Genomic DNA, 17,170 nt, shown 5'->3' on the forward strand with positions numbered 1-17,170 from the left:
TGAAAGGCTGTCATGTGGAGAAAGCAGTAAGTCCAAATAGAAAGGAAAATGAATTAAAACTCTGGGAGATTGAAATCATTACTTCAGTTTTGAATTACTGCTCTTACTCAGAAATATGCAAATACTACAAGGGAAGCATCTTTTTCTCACACATTTACTGGGCAACACAAAAATCAGACTGCAACCTAAGTCTCCTCAGATTCACCTTTCTCACAGTGCTGGAGCCTGATTTCTACTGTAGAGGGGCCAGAGAATGAGGGAACATTTCTGTGCCACATACAAACTGAAACACTAAGCTCCTATCACACTTCAAATACCATTGCTGATTATACAAAGATTTCTTATCTGGATTTTTTTTTCTGCTTACAATTATGGCCTAAGGCACAATTTAAAAAATATTTAAATATATATTTATAAAAATATAACTGAAAATGTAGACTAAGTACACCCTGCAAAACACCTATTTGTATGAGATACTAGAAAGGTCTTTGCTGTTTACCTTCTGGGCACTGACAACTGAATCCATTGATGTTGGATGAGCAGGTACCTCCATTTTGGCACGGCTGCTGGATGCAATGATCAATCTCTGACTGGCATAGCTCTCCAGTGTAACCTATAAAACAGCATGCAACATTCAGAAAACACGGTGAAAATTAGGTTTAATCACTGAATACATTACTAGGTCACTCAAACAGTACCATTAGTTTTCTTGAATAAAATTAACTAAAGTAAGAAATAGAATCCAGGACAGTCTTCTAATTTCTTATAAAATGAGATACTTAATTAGAGCTTAAACTTCACGGGAAAAACATAAATAAGTAGTGGAAATCTAGAGATTATATCAATTGTAGCAATATTCTGACAGCACTAGTATAATGGAGGTTGGTGCTGGGTCCTCATCAGCACCCATATAACCAAAAAAGAAGTCAATTTTGAATGGTTTTCAAATGCATCTTGAATCTCAAGTAAATAATCTTTAGAAAGACTTTAAACAAAGCTTGACATTATGAATTATTTGTGCATATGCTGAATTGCTGTCATTTGCTCCTACTTCTGGGCTTCAAAGAGAGTGTTTATTTTAAGTGGGAGCTGTGAAGAACCGCTCAGCACAGTTGCAAACTCTTCCAAATAAGCTCCTATAAGTTCACAAGCTACAGATTGTGTGTACTGTACTATTTGACCATAAGTTTGCTTTGTTCCATATGTCTGATGTCTATAACACATTCCCAAAAAAAGAACAAACTTACAAAATACAAGCTAAATGATTAAACACTCCAAACTTAAAGTTCTTAACAAATACCACACATTTCCCTTTCTAATTTGTATTTACCTCCAAGAAACTATGGATGCATGACTGAAGAAGAAACTACATACTACACACAGAGGCATTTTATTTTTTAAAAGGAACCCTACATAAAATTGTAAATACCTTCTATAACAAGCATGTTTAACACAACGGCTGGTGTTAAAGACCAGCAAGCTATGACTAGGTGACACTGTTGATAAAATGCTATGAACAGGTACCTAAGACAGAGACCCCAAGGTGAGATAGAGGACATGCCTGGACTAGGGTTTTGCTTATGCAGGGGGAAAAGGGAAAAAGAAAAACAAAAAAAAAAAAGAAAAAATATTCTTATTTTGATTAAATAATTCTTTTTAACGCAATCGAGATTAACATTTATAAGTCTTTTGGGCAGGCTAATACTTATACCCGTTCAGATCTATTGATGTCACCACAAAATAGCTCTCAACATAGAATGTTGTATTTGGAGTTGCTAGAGCACTACTTTAGAAAAGGATGTTTAAGGGTTTCCACTCTGTGTTCCTTACTGCTTTTAGATGCTATAGAGCGCTAAATTATGATCCCATTTTCTGCAATGCAAAACCTGGAAAAAGGAACTTTGTTGTATGTTGTATCTGGATTAATGCTCATAAATCACCTGAACTAGAGAACAATAATGAGGTTGAAAACCAGAACAGTGCTCTCGTGAGCTTGCTCCTCTGGATCGGATTGGGGCACACATGGAGGGACTCTGGATTACTAGTGATTTTCTGTAATTCTAATTGGTCTCAAATTAACATAAAATTTACAAAACCACCAGTGAACTATTACAGAAGACTACACCAGCTGATTTTTTTTCAACTATAGGCTTCATATTTTTTCAAGGTCTCGCATTCAGCTGATTATTTTTATGAATCATAATGCAGTATTAAACATGCTGTCAATAAACATTTTTTCCATGTTTAAACTGTTACCAAGTTTGTGAAAGCTAAAAATTACACTGGAATTCAACGTGTATCCAAAAGAAAGGCACAGAAAGGCAGAAATTATTGTGTTGCTCTGAAGCTTGCCACAAGAATCTGACTTCCTGCAGTTGTCATTACAGGTTGTGGGAAAACTCATCAGAGATAATATTTATGACAGCTTTATGAAAATAACTGTGTCCCATCTTATTAATATCTATAGGGCATGTTTTGTCCATCTGAAAGAGAATATGATTTGTGAATTTCATAGCAAATATGTTGCAAATCTTAGTTGGTTTCCTGGCATCTCATGGTATCAATTTTTCTACAATTGCGCTAACACATTCTGAAGCAAGCAATTGAAATGTCTGTCGCTAATAATGACTGCTTTTTTAACTCATATGGAGCTTTTAAAGAAAAGGGAGAGGCCAAATCTTAAAAAAAATAAGTAAGCACTTGATGCAGATATATGGGATCACAGTAACCAAAGAAACCCTTAGGATTTTACATTATTACACAAACAAAATAACGTTTGCATTATCAAGGCACTATAATTTGTAACTTCACAGTAGAAGCAGAAAATATCACAGACTTGATTACGGCAGTAATGCTCACCTTTGGAGTCCTGTACATAAGTGGGAAGTATATTTATGTTACTCTGCAAAACTTAGCTGTACAACTTCAAAATATTAAGTTTTCCTAGTGGAAACACTCTTAGGCTTTACAATAAGCACATCAGAATTATCATAAATATTCCCCCTAAGGTTTTTTACACAACTAAACCCCAAGAATTCTTAAGTATGTGAAAAATATTTTATATTAATAATATATTCTGATTAAAAAAATTGTTTTCATGAAATTTGGGCAGGTTTTCTTTAGAATCATTTTTGTATTTCTTCTGAGGTAGGGAATTTGAAAAAAGAAATTTAGCCTAATAGTTGATGTAGAACATTTTCCAAGATAGGTCAGCCAATACAAGTAAAACACACAAACATAACAAATACATTTTTTATTTTCTAATTAGAAACTACTTGTCAAAATCCAAAAGGATTCTGAATCAACCATATTTAACATGACAGTAATGGCAGAGGTTGTTCAAATATTTGAAGTTTGTTCCACTCTGATCTTTCTCTTCTCAAATTTAAATCATTATTCAAATGTATTTACATACCTTGTAAAAGTGACAGTTGATTCTTTGGCAAATTTATGAAATAGAATAGAGTACATGTGGATAAGAATGTCACATCGTATTTTCAGAGCAGTATAAAACCAGGGCGTTATATAAAAATCCAAATATAAATCCCTTTCTTGCTGCTCATTTGCTATAGCAACTTTAAGAAAAGAGAGAAAAAGTGGAAGTCCTAGAGGCATAAAAAGTATAATTAAAAGGAAAGATCTTGACCTTTAGAGAGAATGAAGGGGCCTTAATAATTTGCCATTGCTGATTTTCTGAACCGTGACGTTCACAAAACACTGCAGAGGGTAGTACATGGCAGCCACATTAAAGCATCACTTGCATCTGCCCATTTCTGGCTCAGTCATTTTTCAGGCTAACACATAATCTAGAGCAGCTAGAAGTTGGTCTGGTCTGTACGGACATGCATTAAGCTAAAGAATAAGAATATCCCCAACTTTAAGGGAATATAAGAACACCCATTCCATGATCCTGCTTTAGGGCAGAATAAAGGAAGTATTGCTACATGTACCTTTTATATACATGTAATGCACACAAATACCCATCTAGCATTAAAGCCATTCAATAACCACTGGACACAACCACTAGAAACCTGACCAAATAATTCATTTTTCCATATGCTTTTTATGATATAGGTTTTATAGCTTTTATATGCTTCAGATCTTAGCACCTACTCAGGAAGCATTTTCCTTTTTTTTTTTTTTTCTTCCTTCAGATAAGTACACTTTCTCTCTACTATCAACTGACCACTAAATGGTTGTATGATTTATCAGCCAGTACTTTACAGAAATTAAAACGTACAGTAAAATATTTGTAGGAAGCAAAGTAAATTACCTGCTACTGATCTTAGTCTTAGCTGACTTTTATTTTTAAATCATTTCAGAAAATACACATTGAAGTAACTGTTCTAGTATGATAATTGAGTTTGTCTTTGAAATGTAAGGTTCAGATAGCAGAGTTTTCTATAACAGCCATTTTGTAAGGTTCTTCCATCAGCCCGTATGCTTAATTTACCTTCCAGCATATGACAACCACTGTATTTAGTTTCATTTTAATTTCAGTTAAGATGTCCATATTCATATGATCAAATTTTGAAAGCATATGCTCTTCAAAGAACTCAAAAACTCGTTCATTCATTAATCAAACCCACAAATGACTCAGATTAGTTTGTGCATTTTTAAAAAGTTTTCAAAATTTAAGTAGATTCTGAGGAACAATCCAACAACTGCATAGTGTGGAGAGAGTTTTATTCCATTTGCTTGGTGCAACTGAAGAACAGAGTTTGCTAGTCACAGTGAAAGCATGTGTATTGAAAGGTTAGCTATAATGCATACTTAAAATCTCTACTGAAAAGAAAAAAAAAACAGATTAAGAAAAAGCTGATGTAAACTAAATTTTGGTCATCTATTCTTAGTAGGTAAAGTTCTGTTAGATATGAATAATTCACTCATTAGCTTATGGTTTGGATGTGTGCTTTCAGTGGCACTGTTCACGGGTGAAGAATCTTCCACAGCCTTTTAAAAAGTGCCCTTGTGTTGTTTTTGTATTTTTGTTCTTTCCTAGTATCTGAAGATGCACAGTTCACTGCTCTGCAAAAGATATGCACTGAATGTTAAAACAAAAATGCATTATTCAAAGCGTAATACAAAACCTACCAGCCGGGCAGCTGCAGGTGAAATTGTTCCCATCGTGTTTCTGTGCTACATCGGTGCAGGTTGCATTGTTCTGACAGGGCTGGCTCTGACAAGCATCAAATTCTTCACACAGGGAACCCTGATACTCATCCTCGCAGTCGCAGAAAAAGGTTGCCTAAAAACAAACAGGATATGTACTTCACAATGAATTTTCAAAGGTTATGTTTTCATTGAATACTCTACTGAACAAAGATGTTTTTGTTGTTTTCCTGTTCCTAACAACAGTAGCTGCCATACATACATCAACTGCGTAAAGCTACTCTTTGAAATACTAAACCTGCACCAGTTCTTCAGCTAAAATTTTTAATGATGTCAGGGAATTTCATCTAGACAAGGAGGCTGGGATCAGATCCATATTGTCTAAATCACTATAGATTATTTTTCTTCCATTCCAGAAATTACATTTACAGACTGGAATAACTGTCAGAATACGTAATGTACAGATTTACCGCAACAAAATCCTACTACAAAGATGTACCCTTTATGTGAAGGGCAGGGCTGGGATTCCAGAGGCTGACTTCAGTGGTACTTCATTAGCGACACACCCCTTCAATTCTGTTAAAATAGGTCTTCTTCTGAACGTATTTGTTACTTTGTCCAAACCTTGCTGCTTAATAAAAGATCGAGAACACTACACCTGCTAAAGATCTTAAATACCTATAGTAGGCATGACATGGCATGTTTTTGTTAGTAATAAAATAATTAAGATTAGATTTTAAAAAAATTTTAGGTCACTAAGATTGTCAAGGAAGTCTCAAAGAATGGAAGCAAAGAAAGCTTTCTCATCTGTAGTATACGTTTAAATATCACACTTTGTTCATTAAACACTAGATGGCAACATCACTCACTCTCATACATTTCAAAGCCAGATCATTAGGGCTGGAACACAGCTGTCCCATGCACAAACATGGTAATGCAAAGTACAGAATGTGTCTGGGACCAGAAACAAAGAGATGAGGTTAGTATTTTATCTTCTATTTTTAACTTGTGTTTGCTTCATATGAATAAACAGCTGTGACATAAGTAGAAAAGAAAATAATCATCTTCATGCAAATAAAAAACCTTACTGAGTAAACCCAGATTTCATTCGTCCTTAAAAATATTACACTGGTAGAGTTTAAACAAGGATTAAAATTATGCATCTCCAAAACTCAAAATGATGGGTATGTTATTTATCTGGAGTGCCAGAAGTCCCTGCTAAGCATACAGTCTGTACATGTTCTTGTATTTGTCCAAGCCTCTTCACAAAACAGCTCTGAGTATCTCACACATTAGCAATGCCAGGTTTCCAAACAAGGCTGTAGTTCAACAGAAAGGAAAGACAGGCAAGCTAAACACAGTAAAAAATTATTATGATCACATAGCACGGTAACTTACTTTGAAGATAATTCATATGAGCTACACAGGAAAGTGGCTAACAGAGTGAAACAGATAATCACTTCTATTTAAGAACTAAACAATCAACTAAATGCACAGTAACTATTTCCACATTTCCATATGGCATTGGTTGAAAACACATCAGCACAGGGATCACTTTGGTCCCTAAAGACAACAGTGATCAGTGGTTCAAACTTAGTGTTGTCAACATCTCATATCCTCCAAGTCATGCAGTACTATTGTGTGTATGTAGGATCAGGACCCAGGTAAAGAGTGCACATAAACATGTAGCCTTCAGCATCCTTCACGGCTGTTCTAACTCTTACTGATACTAAATTATGTTATTGACTTGAAGTGTTTGTTATCATTCCTGGAATGAAGTGTTGAGTTTAGACTTCGTACAAAATCAAGGTTGCTGCCTGTCTCAATAACTCACCTGTTCTGGACTAACAGAGTGAGATACCATACTATGAAAAAAAACCGTAGTTTTTCTTAAAATGGACATGAACAGGGCACAGAGAGATATAGTACCTAGATTCTGTGCCTTGTTTGAAGAGATAAGAGCCTTGATTACATTTAAATACATTTCTGGTCCTTGCATATGCACTAAGAATGAGAACAGGCTTATCTATGTCTATCTGATGCTAAAGACATGCCTAAGCAAGAGAGCCAAGAATACCATTGCATCAAACTTAACCTGTCAGAACAGAGAGGTACCACGTTTGTTAGGTAGGCTCAGGCTCATGATTTATGCTAGATCTGAGAGTAAGATGCAAAGTACATCTCTACCTGAACCATTCAACGGAGAAGAAGGGAATGCCTGTACTGTCCAGACAGACACAAACAGCATGGCTCAGCCTGCACTAAAATCTCATTTTGAAGCAATGGAAGCTGATTATTATAATGTAAGTATTAACATATTTAAACAATGCAACAATCAGTCATTGCCTCAACAATATTAATGAAACGGGAAGTTAAGAAAAGCTCAGATAATACTGATATCTCTCTAAGAGTATGATATAGGGATCAATTTACCATAAAGTGTGGTTAACAAAATGGGTTTTGAAAGCAGAAAAGCATTGTAACACTTCAAACTGTAATGTCTAATGACAGATAACCATTCTGAGATGCAGACAAGTTATTCTGTACAGAAGATTAGGTGTCATAATTTTTATTAGGCATGTCATCTTCACTTTTCCCAAAAGTTACTATTAATTTTTTTCCTGAATACATGACATGTACTAGCATATTTGAGAAAACGAAGTCAAGAAGAAACCACACACTGCCACGATGCTAGTATTAAAGTCACTAAGAATTCCAAAACAATGTACTATCAACAGACAGTTCATCTGTGTATTTTATTTCATTAGGGGAGTACAAATCTATCATATGCCATCATTTAGATGGCAATAAAATAAATGCTTTAAAATAATTTGCTGTTACCCAATTCAATTGTCTGTAAGTATCATATTATGTAGCTGGAATATAGTACTTTTTCCCTATTTAAGTAACCAGAGTAATAACATGCACATCAGATTCTAAATTTCAGACTATAGAGACCATAAAAGCTCAACTTTTTTCTTTTTTTTTTAAACTATAGTAAAGTAGCTGTTAAGATGACCAGAACAAAATGAATGTTCTCTTGCTGCGAAAGACTTCCAGTAGTTATTACAACTCACAGAGAGCTGCTATAATATTTGAGCAAAACGTTGCTATATGGTAATTACATATTTTGTATTTAGGAGTATATTGTACTTGGGTAACTAAGTCCATATACAGGGGAGCATGCCTTTAGGTATACATAAGGCTTTTTTATAATTAGCCTTTCTACAAATATAATCAAGTGGATCTACCCCAAAGCCCATATAGAAGGCACGAAAATCATCGCTATTCAGTTCAGTATGTTACTTCTCAGTGCAAGCAGAGGCCAGTTATTTTTGTGTAAATCTCAAGAGTTCTAATTCTAGCAATAAAATTTCATATTTATACAGTCAGCTCTTCCATATTTTACATGGGAGATCCAAAGTTGCAGAACAGAGCAACCTGTGAAAGAAACAGTTTTATTCCCATATGTAAGCAAAATTGTGGCTCTCAAATCCAAGGGATGGCCAAAGCTTACTTTAAAATCCCCCACAAAATCAGAAATTCACAACAAACAAATCTCTATTTGGGTTAATACCAAGATTTTTCTTTTCCATTCACAGCTAACTGTTTTGAGGACAACTTATGCTGATGTAAAGCTTAGTATATAAATGTGAAAGTGGTATTTATCTTGTGATGATGCCAAGACCAATATTATCCTTCCCACTTCCATTGTGGAAGAATGGCAAGCATGGCAACAAAGCAGGGGTACACTCATACAAAGGAAAGAAGAGGCATTACTTTGACTCAGCATCACCTCACTTCACAGAACTTTGTTCAAAGTGGTGAATTTTATGTTCCTTTCAAAAACAATAACTGAAAAAGAAACCCTGCCATTGAAAGCTTTCCATTTCATTTCCACACTCTACAAAAAGCATCTAGCTGGGTAGAAGCTATGTATTAGTAAGGAAAGAGTAAAAACTGGCCAAGACTTCCAGGTTAGACTAGAATTCATCTGTTTATAGTTTTATGTGCTCCATAGATAACAGTATGCCACTGCACTTCTATCACTGCAGATTGTTAATTACGTTTAACATTCCCATTAAGCAGATGTGTTACTACATTCTTTTACATTAAACTAGATTTGGAATAAAACTATGAAGTACATAAAAACACAAAGACAATCATTAATCATCTTGGCACTGAAAGCAATGACTACAGCCAGCAGAGCTCTTTGCATAAAAGGCCTAATACCATGAATAAGCTTTCTTCCTAAGAAGTTGCTTTGCATCCTGAAAGACTAGATTGTGCAAACCAGAATGAATTATAGATAAAAACAAACAACAAATCACAAAGGGCATGTTGTAAACCTAAAGAAATTTAAAGTTTCAGTTCTGCAAAAAGAAGTGCAGAAGATGTGTCCTGTGGAAAACCGACACAATGGTTGGTACATGTCAAGCATGTAATTTTGGCAGTTGTTTGCTCAATCATAAGGAAAATCACCAAGACATTTTAGGGTATATCTCAACTAAGATGAGTTAAACAATGGCAAAACCACCCTGCTTAATGAAATCTGCACCTTCTGTTTTTACTTATGTTGCTCCTGCTGGGCCTGAATCAGATTCCTGGCTGAAGTTCTATTATGCAACTAACAGGCTAAAGAGTAAGGAAAACTGACAGATTTTTAAAAAAAAGCTATGGACAAATGGACAACATGACATAATTATTCTCCCTAGTGTAGGAAGCTAGACATAAACTGTCTACATTTGGAAACGCTGTACCTGAGGTTTTAGCGAGTTACCCCAGTCCATCAAGCTACCTGGCACAGGTTTGATGGCACTCGAGAGGCTCACTGGGGACATTTCTCATTTGTTCAAGTTCTAGAAAAATTCAGGAGCAGTTTGTGACAGTGAAAATAAAAGCAATTACATTTTTGAAGATAAAATTTTATTTGAAGATAAGAGCTATTGAGAGCCCTGCTAATTCCAGTTCTCTGACCACCACAAATTGACGGACACCTCTGCAGAAACAAACTTCAACATGTCCCACAGCTTCAGCCACAGGGGTGTCAGTCAACTACCCCCTAGTGCATGTTACATCAAAAACACTACCTTAATAAATTTTCCTGTTATTACTCTAAGGATAAAGGAAGAATAGGTGCAAAGATATTAATAATGCTATATTTTCTTTATTCATTTTCCAGGGAAAGCAACACACTACAAATGTGTGAGAGGGGCTCATTTATCACTAGCAGTTCTTGTTTTAACATATAAAACTTTCAGTGTGAAGATGGGGGTGGGGACATACAGGTACTGATTTATCTTTTTTTGGGTGACATAATAGCTCCTCTTTCTTGCCATGAAGCCAATTTGTCTTTCTTTTTAAAGATTATTTTATTTTACTTGCCATGTCACATTTATAAAATGCGGACAACTATTGAAGTCCATATATGCATTTTTGCTTCTGCATAGATACAGGAAGTAATTAATTTTTATTTTGTGACATGACATGCAATAAGAGAAAGAAATTAGAGATATAAAAATGGACAAACAACATGAAAAAATTGAAAATAAGACTACCCAAGGCTTTAAGCGTCAACTTGACAAAAAAAATGGAAAAAGAAGAAATTTTTATACGCTCTTATATATAGTAAATTTGAACTTATTACTTTACATAAATCAAATTCAAGATGTTGCATTTATAAAATAACAATGTTAAATATAGTAAAGCAGAAAAACTAAACTGGACTATGAAATAGGACACTGTATCTGAATGAATAATTTATTTGGATACCAGCCAGCTGGTATGGTAGAGTAGCACTTCTAAACACCATCTTGCAATAATTGTGTTCACATATTACCTCAAGCATTTTAAAATTTCATTTTTGAAAATAAAGTAGATGCTTAATTCTTCCAGATGTTAGCACTGCCATGCACATATAGATTACTGTAGCAATTTAACTATTGTTGTTACAATTCAAAACATAGTTTTTCTATCAAACATGCTTATTGAGAATTTAAATCGGAAAATGGTAGCAGATGAACTAACAGTGAATTCCCTAAATATGCCAAATTTTCTGTGCTCACAACAGGCTCACAGCTGTTAATATTTACTCAACAGTTACTACTGTTTTTATCTCCCAAATGAATATTAATAAAACCAAAGATTAACTGTGCATATTTGTGCTGTAAATTACTTTTAATCCATGAAATAAAATCAACACGTATAGAAGGTAACAGAGAATACAGGATCTCATGCACAGAAGGACAGCCTGGTTTTGTAAAAGCAGCATACAGGCTGCAAATTTAACATGTTCAGTTCTTACTTTCTCATGTTACTAGATCACACAAAAAATTCACAGTGGCCAGTGGAATTGCTCTCACTGTTGTAATCTCTCAACATCGTACCATGTAAAGGAGAAAGCTGTACAGGAAATCTTACAAACATTACCAAATTACTCCATTCTGTTTCTTCTCATGATTATGCTCAGGCAATTCCATTGCAGCGATCAGTGATCTCTAAGCAAGCAACTTACTGAGACATGGAGAGATAAGTACTAGATTAAAACCAAAGAAGACTGAAGACTTATGGAATACACTGGTCTGAAGATTGGGGATCCCAGGCACTCACTATGTGCTCCTCATCTCACAAAGAAAAATTCTTATATAGTGACAGTAAGACGCAGCACGCACTAGCTTATACCTAATTTGAATAATTGTTTTTATTGCCAAGGCAGGGTATGAATCTTTGCTTGAGTTATTTTCTTACTTTTAAGTGCTTGATTTTTAGGAATAGGAAATAATACATTGTTATTATTTAGTAACATCTGTGAGCTTGTGAAGTCTGTTACACAGCAGCAAGGTATGCACACACTCAGAAGACCAAGTACAATTTCCCCTGTATCTATATTATCATGGAATTTCCACATTACAGGAAGGTCTTGGTAAGTTCACCTTACCTGATCTGGTTTGGTGATACATTTTCCTTTTCCTGAACACTGGAAGTAATCTGAATCGCTTCCCACAGGCATGCAGGTACTGACTTTCACTATCACAGTCAAGCGTAGAGCCACAATGCATTTAGTAACTGAATCATTCAAAAAACCTTAAAAAAATAAGATTATTATTACTATATGAGGAAATACGCTAATACATATTAACACTCTACTGCTAGACAAAAACAAAATTGAATTGAAAGAAACTGTCAGCTAAGAACATCATTGCTCATACTTCACACACACCTATCTACAGTTAATGCATGTAAATAAAAATTAGAATATAGTTTGGAAACAAACACATTATATTGATTAACGAAAGGAAGGCAGGTTGGTGAACCAGCTCTACATCCAGAGCTCTAACATTTTATCATTTTTTAGGTTTCTAATAATCAAATATTTTTGCCTGCTATCTTTTTGACAATTAAAAATACATTTAAGTTTTTTTTAATGACAAGGAATATGAAAATCAAATTCAGTGGAGAAAAATGTTTACATGAATTTCTAAAAGTTACTTCAGAGCTAAAAAGCTACTTCAGAGCTAAAAAGCATACAGATCATAAAACTCATTACACTGGTAACAGACGGACAAACCCTTTGGCTGCATTTTTTATGAAGTTTGCAAGAAGAGACATACACAGCTTGACAGCATTTCTTTGTATATTTGCAATAAAAGTATTATTGAACATTTGATCTGATCACTCTATAAAGTGATATACCAGGTATAGATGAATAAGACCTGAAAATGGAAACATTTGACAAGGAAGATGAAAACTCATGAATCTCTGGCTTGCACCTGTAATTGCATGGAACTAAAAAAATAATTGGTTGGAAGCTATTAAAGCACACTGGAGCACAACGATATCCCTACCACCCAGATTTCTAACAGATAAACCTGGAAAATAAAGGACAGCAGGAAAGATATAATGAGGCATGTACACAGCCCATGACATAGACAATTAAGTCAGAGTTCGTGTCAGAATGCTCCTGTATTTCACTTGCACACAAACTGCACGGTTCCACCACAGAGATTGGACTCCGGGGTTACAGCCCTTCCATGTATGGCATCAGTTAGCTGGTTTGTTCTGACAGCTTGTGGCAGAATAAATGTGCAGTGACATGAAAAGCATGGCCTTGGTATAGTGTATAAACTATATGCAGAATATATGCATAAAAAAGCCCAAAGACCCTTCCATAAATTGTCAAACTTAAATTTGACTTCACTATCCTTAATGTAGGTAGACACTTAAGGGTCTAAGACTGTTTGTAGGACCAGTATGGAAAGTTAGACATAGAACCATTGCAGGATTATACTTTTCTTTAGAAATCAATAGAGAGAATTGAAGTAACAAGGAATGTTTTTTTAATTCTAAATATACTTAATTTAAAAATTAATTATTGTAAATGGATGCAGGAAGTGTATGACAGATTTTTTTTCTAAAATTCTAGTATCCATTTACAGCCTAAACCTCAAGGGAACTTCAAAGATGCAATCTAGTTTCTTGCATTATAGACCAAAGATAGTACAATATTTAGTCAAGTATAAAAAAAGTAGTGCAAGATAATGTTTATAATGAGCAGTAATAAACCAAAGTTCCATGAAACACACTGAACTTCAAGTGAATTCTCTTTCCAGAACAGCTGCTAAACATTTCTTACATTCTGCATATGAAAGTGTCAAGCATGACTAATTCTACAAATTCCACAGAAAATCATATGGAAGACTTCCTTTAAAATGCTGCATCCTTTGAACAATTAGTTGATTATGCTAGAAACAATGGTCCCTAAACCGTATCTTCAAAGCAGGAAAATCTCATGTCCAATACAGATGTCATCGGCTTGAGTATAGCCTCTACAAGTTAGTTAAATATTCTAAAAGATCAGATTAAAAAAAAATATATATATTGGGTATAGTTCCAAATGTCTAATGGTCTGTTTTGGCTAGTAAAGATTACTGTAATCTGCTGACCTCTTCAAAGTGAGTGAATTTATTCTGGCCTTAATACACACCCCATTTTTACCCATCTGTTCAAAGCTGCAGCCAGAATTATTTCCTGTAACAACTGAATGCAATTGTCACTGGCAGTCGTGCAATTATATGTGAATGCTTAGAAGAATGTGGTATTTAGAAAATGTCTTTGGGTTCACATTTGCTTGTCTGAAGCAGATTGTTACATATCCTTCAGGACAGTTCCCTAAAGGAATATCAAATCAAACTTCTTTGTACTTTCAATCTTGTTACTATTTTGGTATCAAAAGCCCTTAGACAAACCACTGGAAAAAACCGCCCTTATTCTCACTGGAATGCCACATATTTTCCTGTAATTTCTAATTATCTCATCTAATTTCCAAAGACCAGAAAAATAAAAACATGGCTATTTATTTGCACTCCACAGAAGCTGCATACAACTTTCTGAGATCTCTAGGTTTTAAAGCTAGAAGAAGCTTGTCTGATCATCTAAATATGACACTCTGCTTAACTCAGGTCATAGCACTTCAATTAATTCATTTTCCAATTCCCATAACAGCAGCTGAACTAGAGTGAGTTTGAAGTTCTATTTTTAACTTCTAGGTAGGAGAATCATTTCAGAAGCATGTTTACAGCTCTCTTCATCTAAGGTCCGGAGGAAAACATTACAGCTGTTTATATCAAAAGGTTTTTGTTCAGTTTAACCTTGCTGGTTTTCTAAAACTAGTTAAAACATAACGACATCAGAGCATTTTAAGCTGAAGAATTCAGGGTTGAGCTATTTACAGTAATATTACGGAAACAATTTTAAAGCTTAATAAATCATTACATGATGTGAGTAGTCATTTAGATTGCAGGGGAGGCATTTTCAAGCTTTGTGAACACACATTTGATAGTCTGAGAAATGTCAGCATGATTTCATTGGCAGTACGCATGGTAAAACACACTACACCTCATTCCACCCTGCTAGCTTCACCTGCCTACACCTAAGGAGCACGAAGTAGCTATGCTCCTGTCTCTCTCACATCAAGGAAGTTAAGAACAAAAAAATAAGGAATAAAGTCAAAATAAAAGGTGACAGGTGTGATCACTGTGTCCAGATGCTTTCAGCAAGATTATATCTTGCCATTCAAATTACCACTACTCAAACATTCATTGACTGCAGGTTGTCTAGATGACACAAATTGATTTGCTTCCTTCGCAAGCCCCATTTCTGAACAATACCTTCCTTCCATACACAGCAGACTAAGGTCAGCAAGCTGGTCCATACTGGACTGCCAAAATAAGGAAGACTGAAGCTAAGAGGCCACCAACTCAGAACGTCATCCTACTGTATATTATGCTAATGGAAGGTGTAAGACTGAACTACAAATCATAACTCTCAGTATGCACTCAATGCTATTACACACACAGTCTTGCCTATTGCAATTGGCTCAAATGTATTTCTATGTATTCCAGACAGTGAATATATGTATTCCAACATATATACCTATGGTTGAAACAATAGATTATAATTTTACAGCAGAAATACAGTAATAGTTCCCTACATTAGAGTTCTAATTCACAAAAGTATAGGTCTTTGAGTCCACCTACAGGTTTCTTGGATGAGAGAGAATGACTGCCAAGGAGTTTGGGCACTCACTTACAATGAAGCATCAGTCCCCAAGTTTTCAACTTATTTTTAGCCTGGTTTCCCAAGGAAATGAGACAGCAGTGGGATGTCTATCAGTTTCCATCTGTTCTCTTTTCCTCTCTCAGCACTTGCCCACACCAAAAGCTTTCGGGGTCAGTAGCCAACTTAACATTTTGCAAAGCAGTGGAGTTCTCAAAGACACTAAGTGCCTACAGCTTCCCTGCACAGTATATAGCCCCGGCACTAAGGGCATTGGCAAGTCAAAATGGGTATGAAAACAAAAAACGGCCCCAGAATAAGGTGATGTCATTCGTTCACCTCATTCCTGGTATACAGTACAGTCAGTTACTCATTATTTAGAAAATGGGAAACTGGGATATATACAAATGGAAGAAAAGCAGATAGCACCAATACTTCAGGAGCAAAGCAGTGGTATTGGGTGTGCCTGCATCACCTCTTCAGTTCATGTCATGAAGTAAAATGATGAAGCTATAAAACTTCCAGACCTGATTTCAGCTTCCAGTAACAATATGACTGCTATCAGTGTATACTGAACCACAGTTGATAAGCCTCTGTGGTCCAGGATAGAAGCTACATAAGTATGTCTGCTAGCTCATCCACAGATAATGGAAAGTTATAGAATTAACCTAAATTCTAAAATATCCCAGAGGAATTTTCTTTTTGACCCCATCTGTTGCATCACAGGAAAAAATGTTACCCAGCAAGCTAAACAGGAGTGGTCAATATGCTCAACCTTTTCTTTTGTGGCCATTGAATTTTGCAGACATAAGAATACTTTAAAGAAAGGAAGCTAGGGAAAAAAAAGATAACTAAATTTTGATTACAGTACTCACCAGAAAAAAGACAAAGGAAGACTTAGAATTCAAGTCCCTTCTGCTAAAGTTTTTTATGTCCAAATTTTATCCAAAGATTATTTCGTGTCCATAACACTCACACTGTCCATGCATCATAGCGTATAGCTAACATTCAAGATATGAAGGGGCCAATACTATCACCACTATGCTTAAGTGCCTTTTTGGATCTAAGCATGAAGTAATAAATTGAGTTTAACTATACAAACCAACTTCCCTCTCTTATGGCATTGTATATTACAATCTCAAATAGTGGTTATCCGTCTAGCAAATCTAAGGGAGCTCAACCCTTTCACTCATTCATGGAAGTCATGTTCTACTCATTTTAGAAACCTAAGAAATGAAAAAGCATAACAAGATGTTATCCTGATACACTTGATTGTGAAAATTTACCTTTACATGTTGAAATAGTAGAGGCATGCTTTTCATTTACAAATAGACAATCATTTATCACCTTTTCCATGACCCTAATGGTCAGCATCATTAAGGCCTATCAGTACTTTCTGGGCTCTGACACAAATACTGTTCTACTGAAGCTGAAAAAATGGGTCAGAAATCCTTTCCTAGTTTGCCTTCGGATGATTATCATACACAGGCAGAAACAAGAAGTG

The 17,170-nt window shown here is 35.2% G+C and overlaps 1 protein-coding gene across 1 annotated transcript in view; it reads right to left on the bottom strand.

The window, feature by feature from the left end:
* Positions 1–17,170, bottom strand: part of DNER (delta/notch like EGF repeat containing) — an 80,709-nt gene that overhangs the window by 39,316 nt on the left and 24,223 nt on the right. The window contains exons 5-7 of the mRNA XM_035895213.1: positions 12,050–12,195; positions 5,095–5,248; positions 500–613 (exon numbers count right to left, since the gene is read on the bottom strand). Coding sequence (XP_035751106.1) covers positions 500–613; positions 5,095–5,248; positions 12,050–12,195 — 414 coding nt within the window. The remainder of the gene's footprint in view (positions 1–499; positions 614–5,094; positions 5,249–12,049; positions 12,196–17,170) is intronic.

This window comes from Egretta garzetta, unplaced genomic scaffold, assembly GCF_000687185.1.
Source record: "Egretta garzetta isolate BGI_Z169 unplaced genomic scaffold, ASM68718v1 scaffold425, whole genome shotgun sequence".
Taxonomy (NCBI): Eukaryota; Metazoa; Chordata; class Aves; order Pelecaniformes; family Ardeidae; genus Egretta; species Egretta garzetta.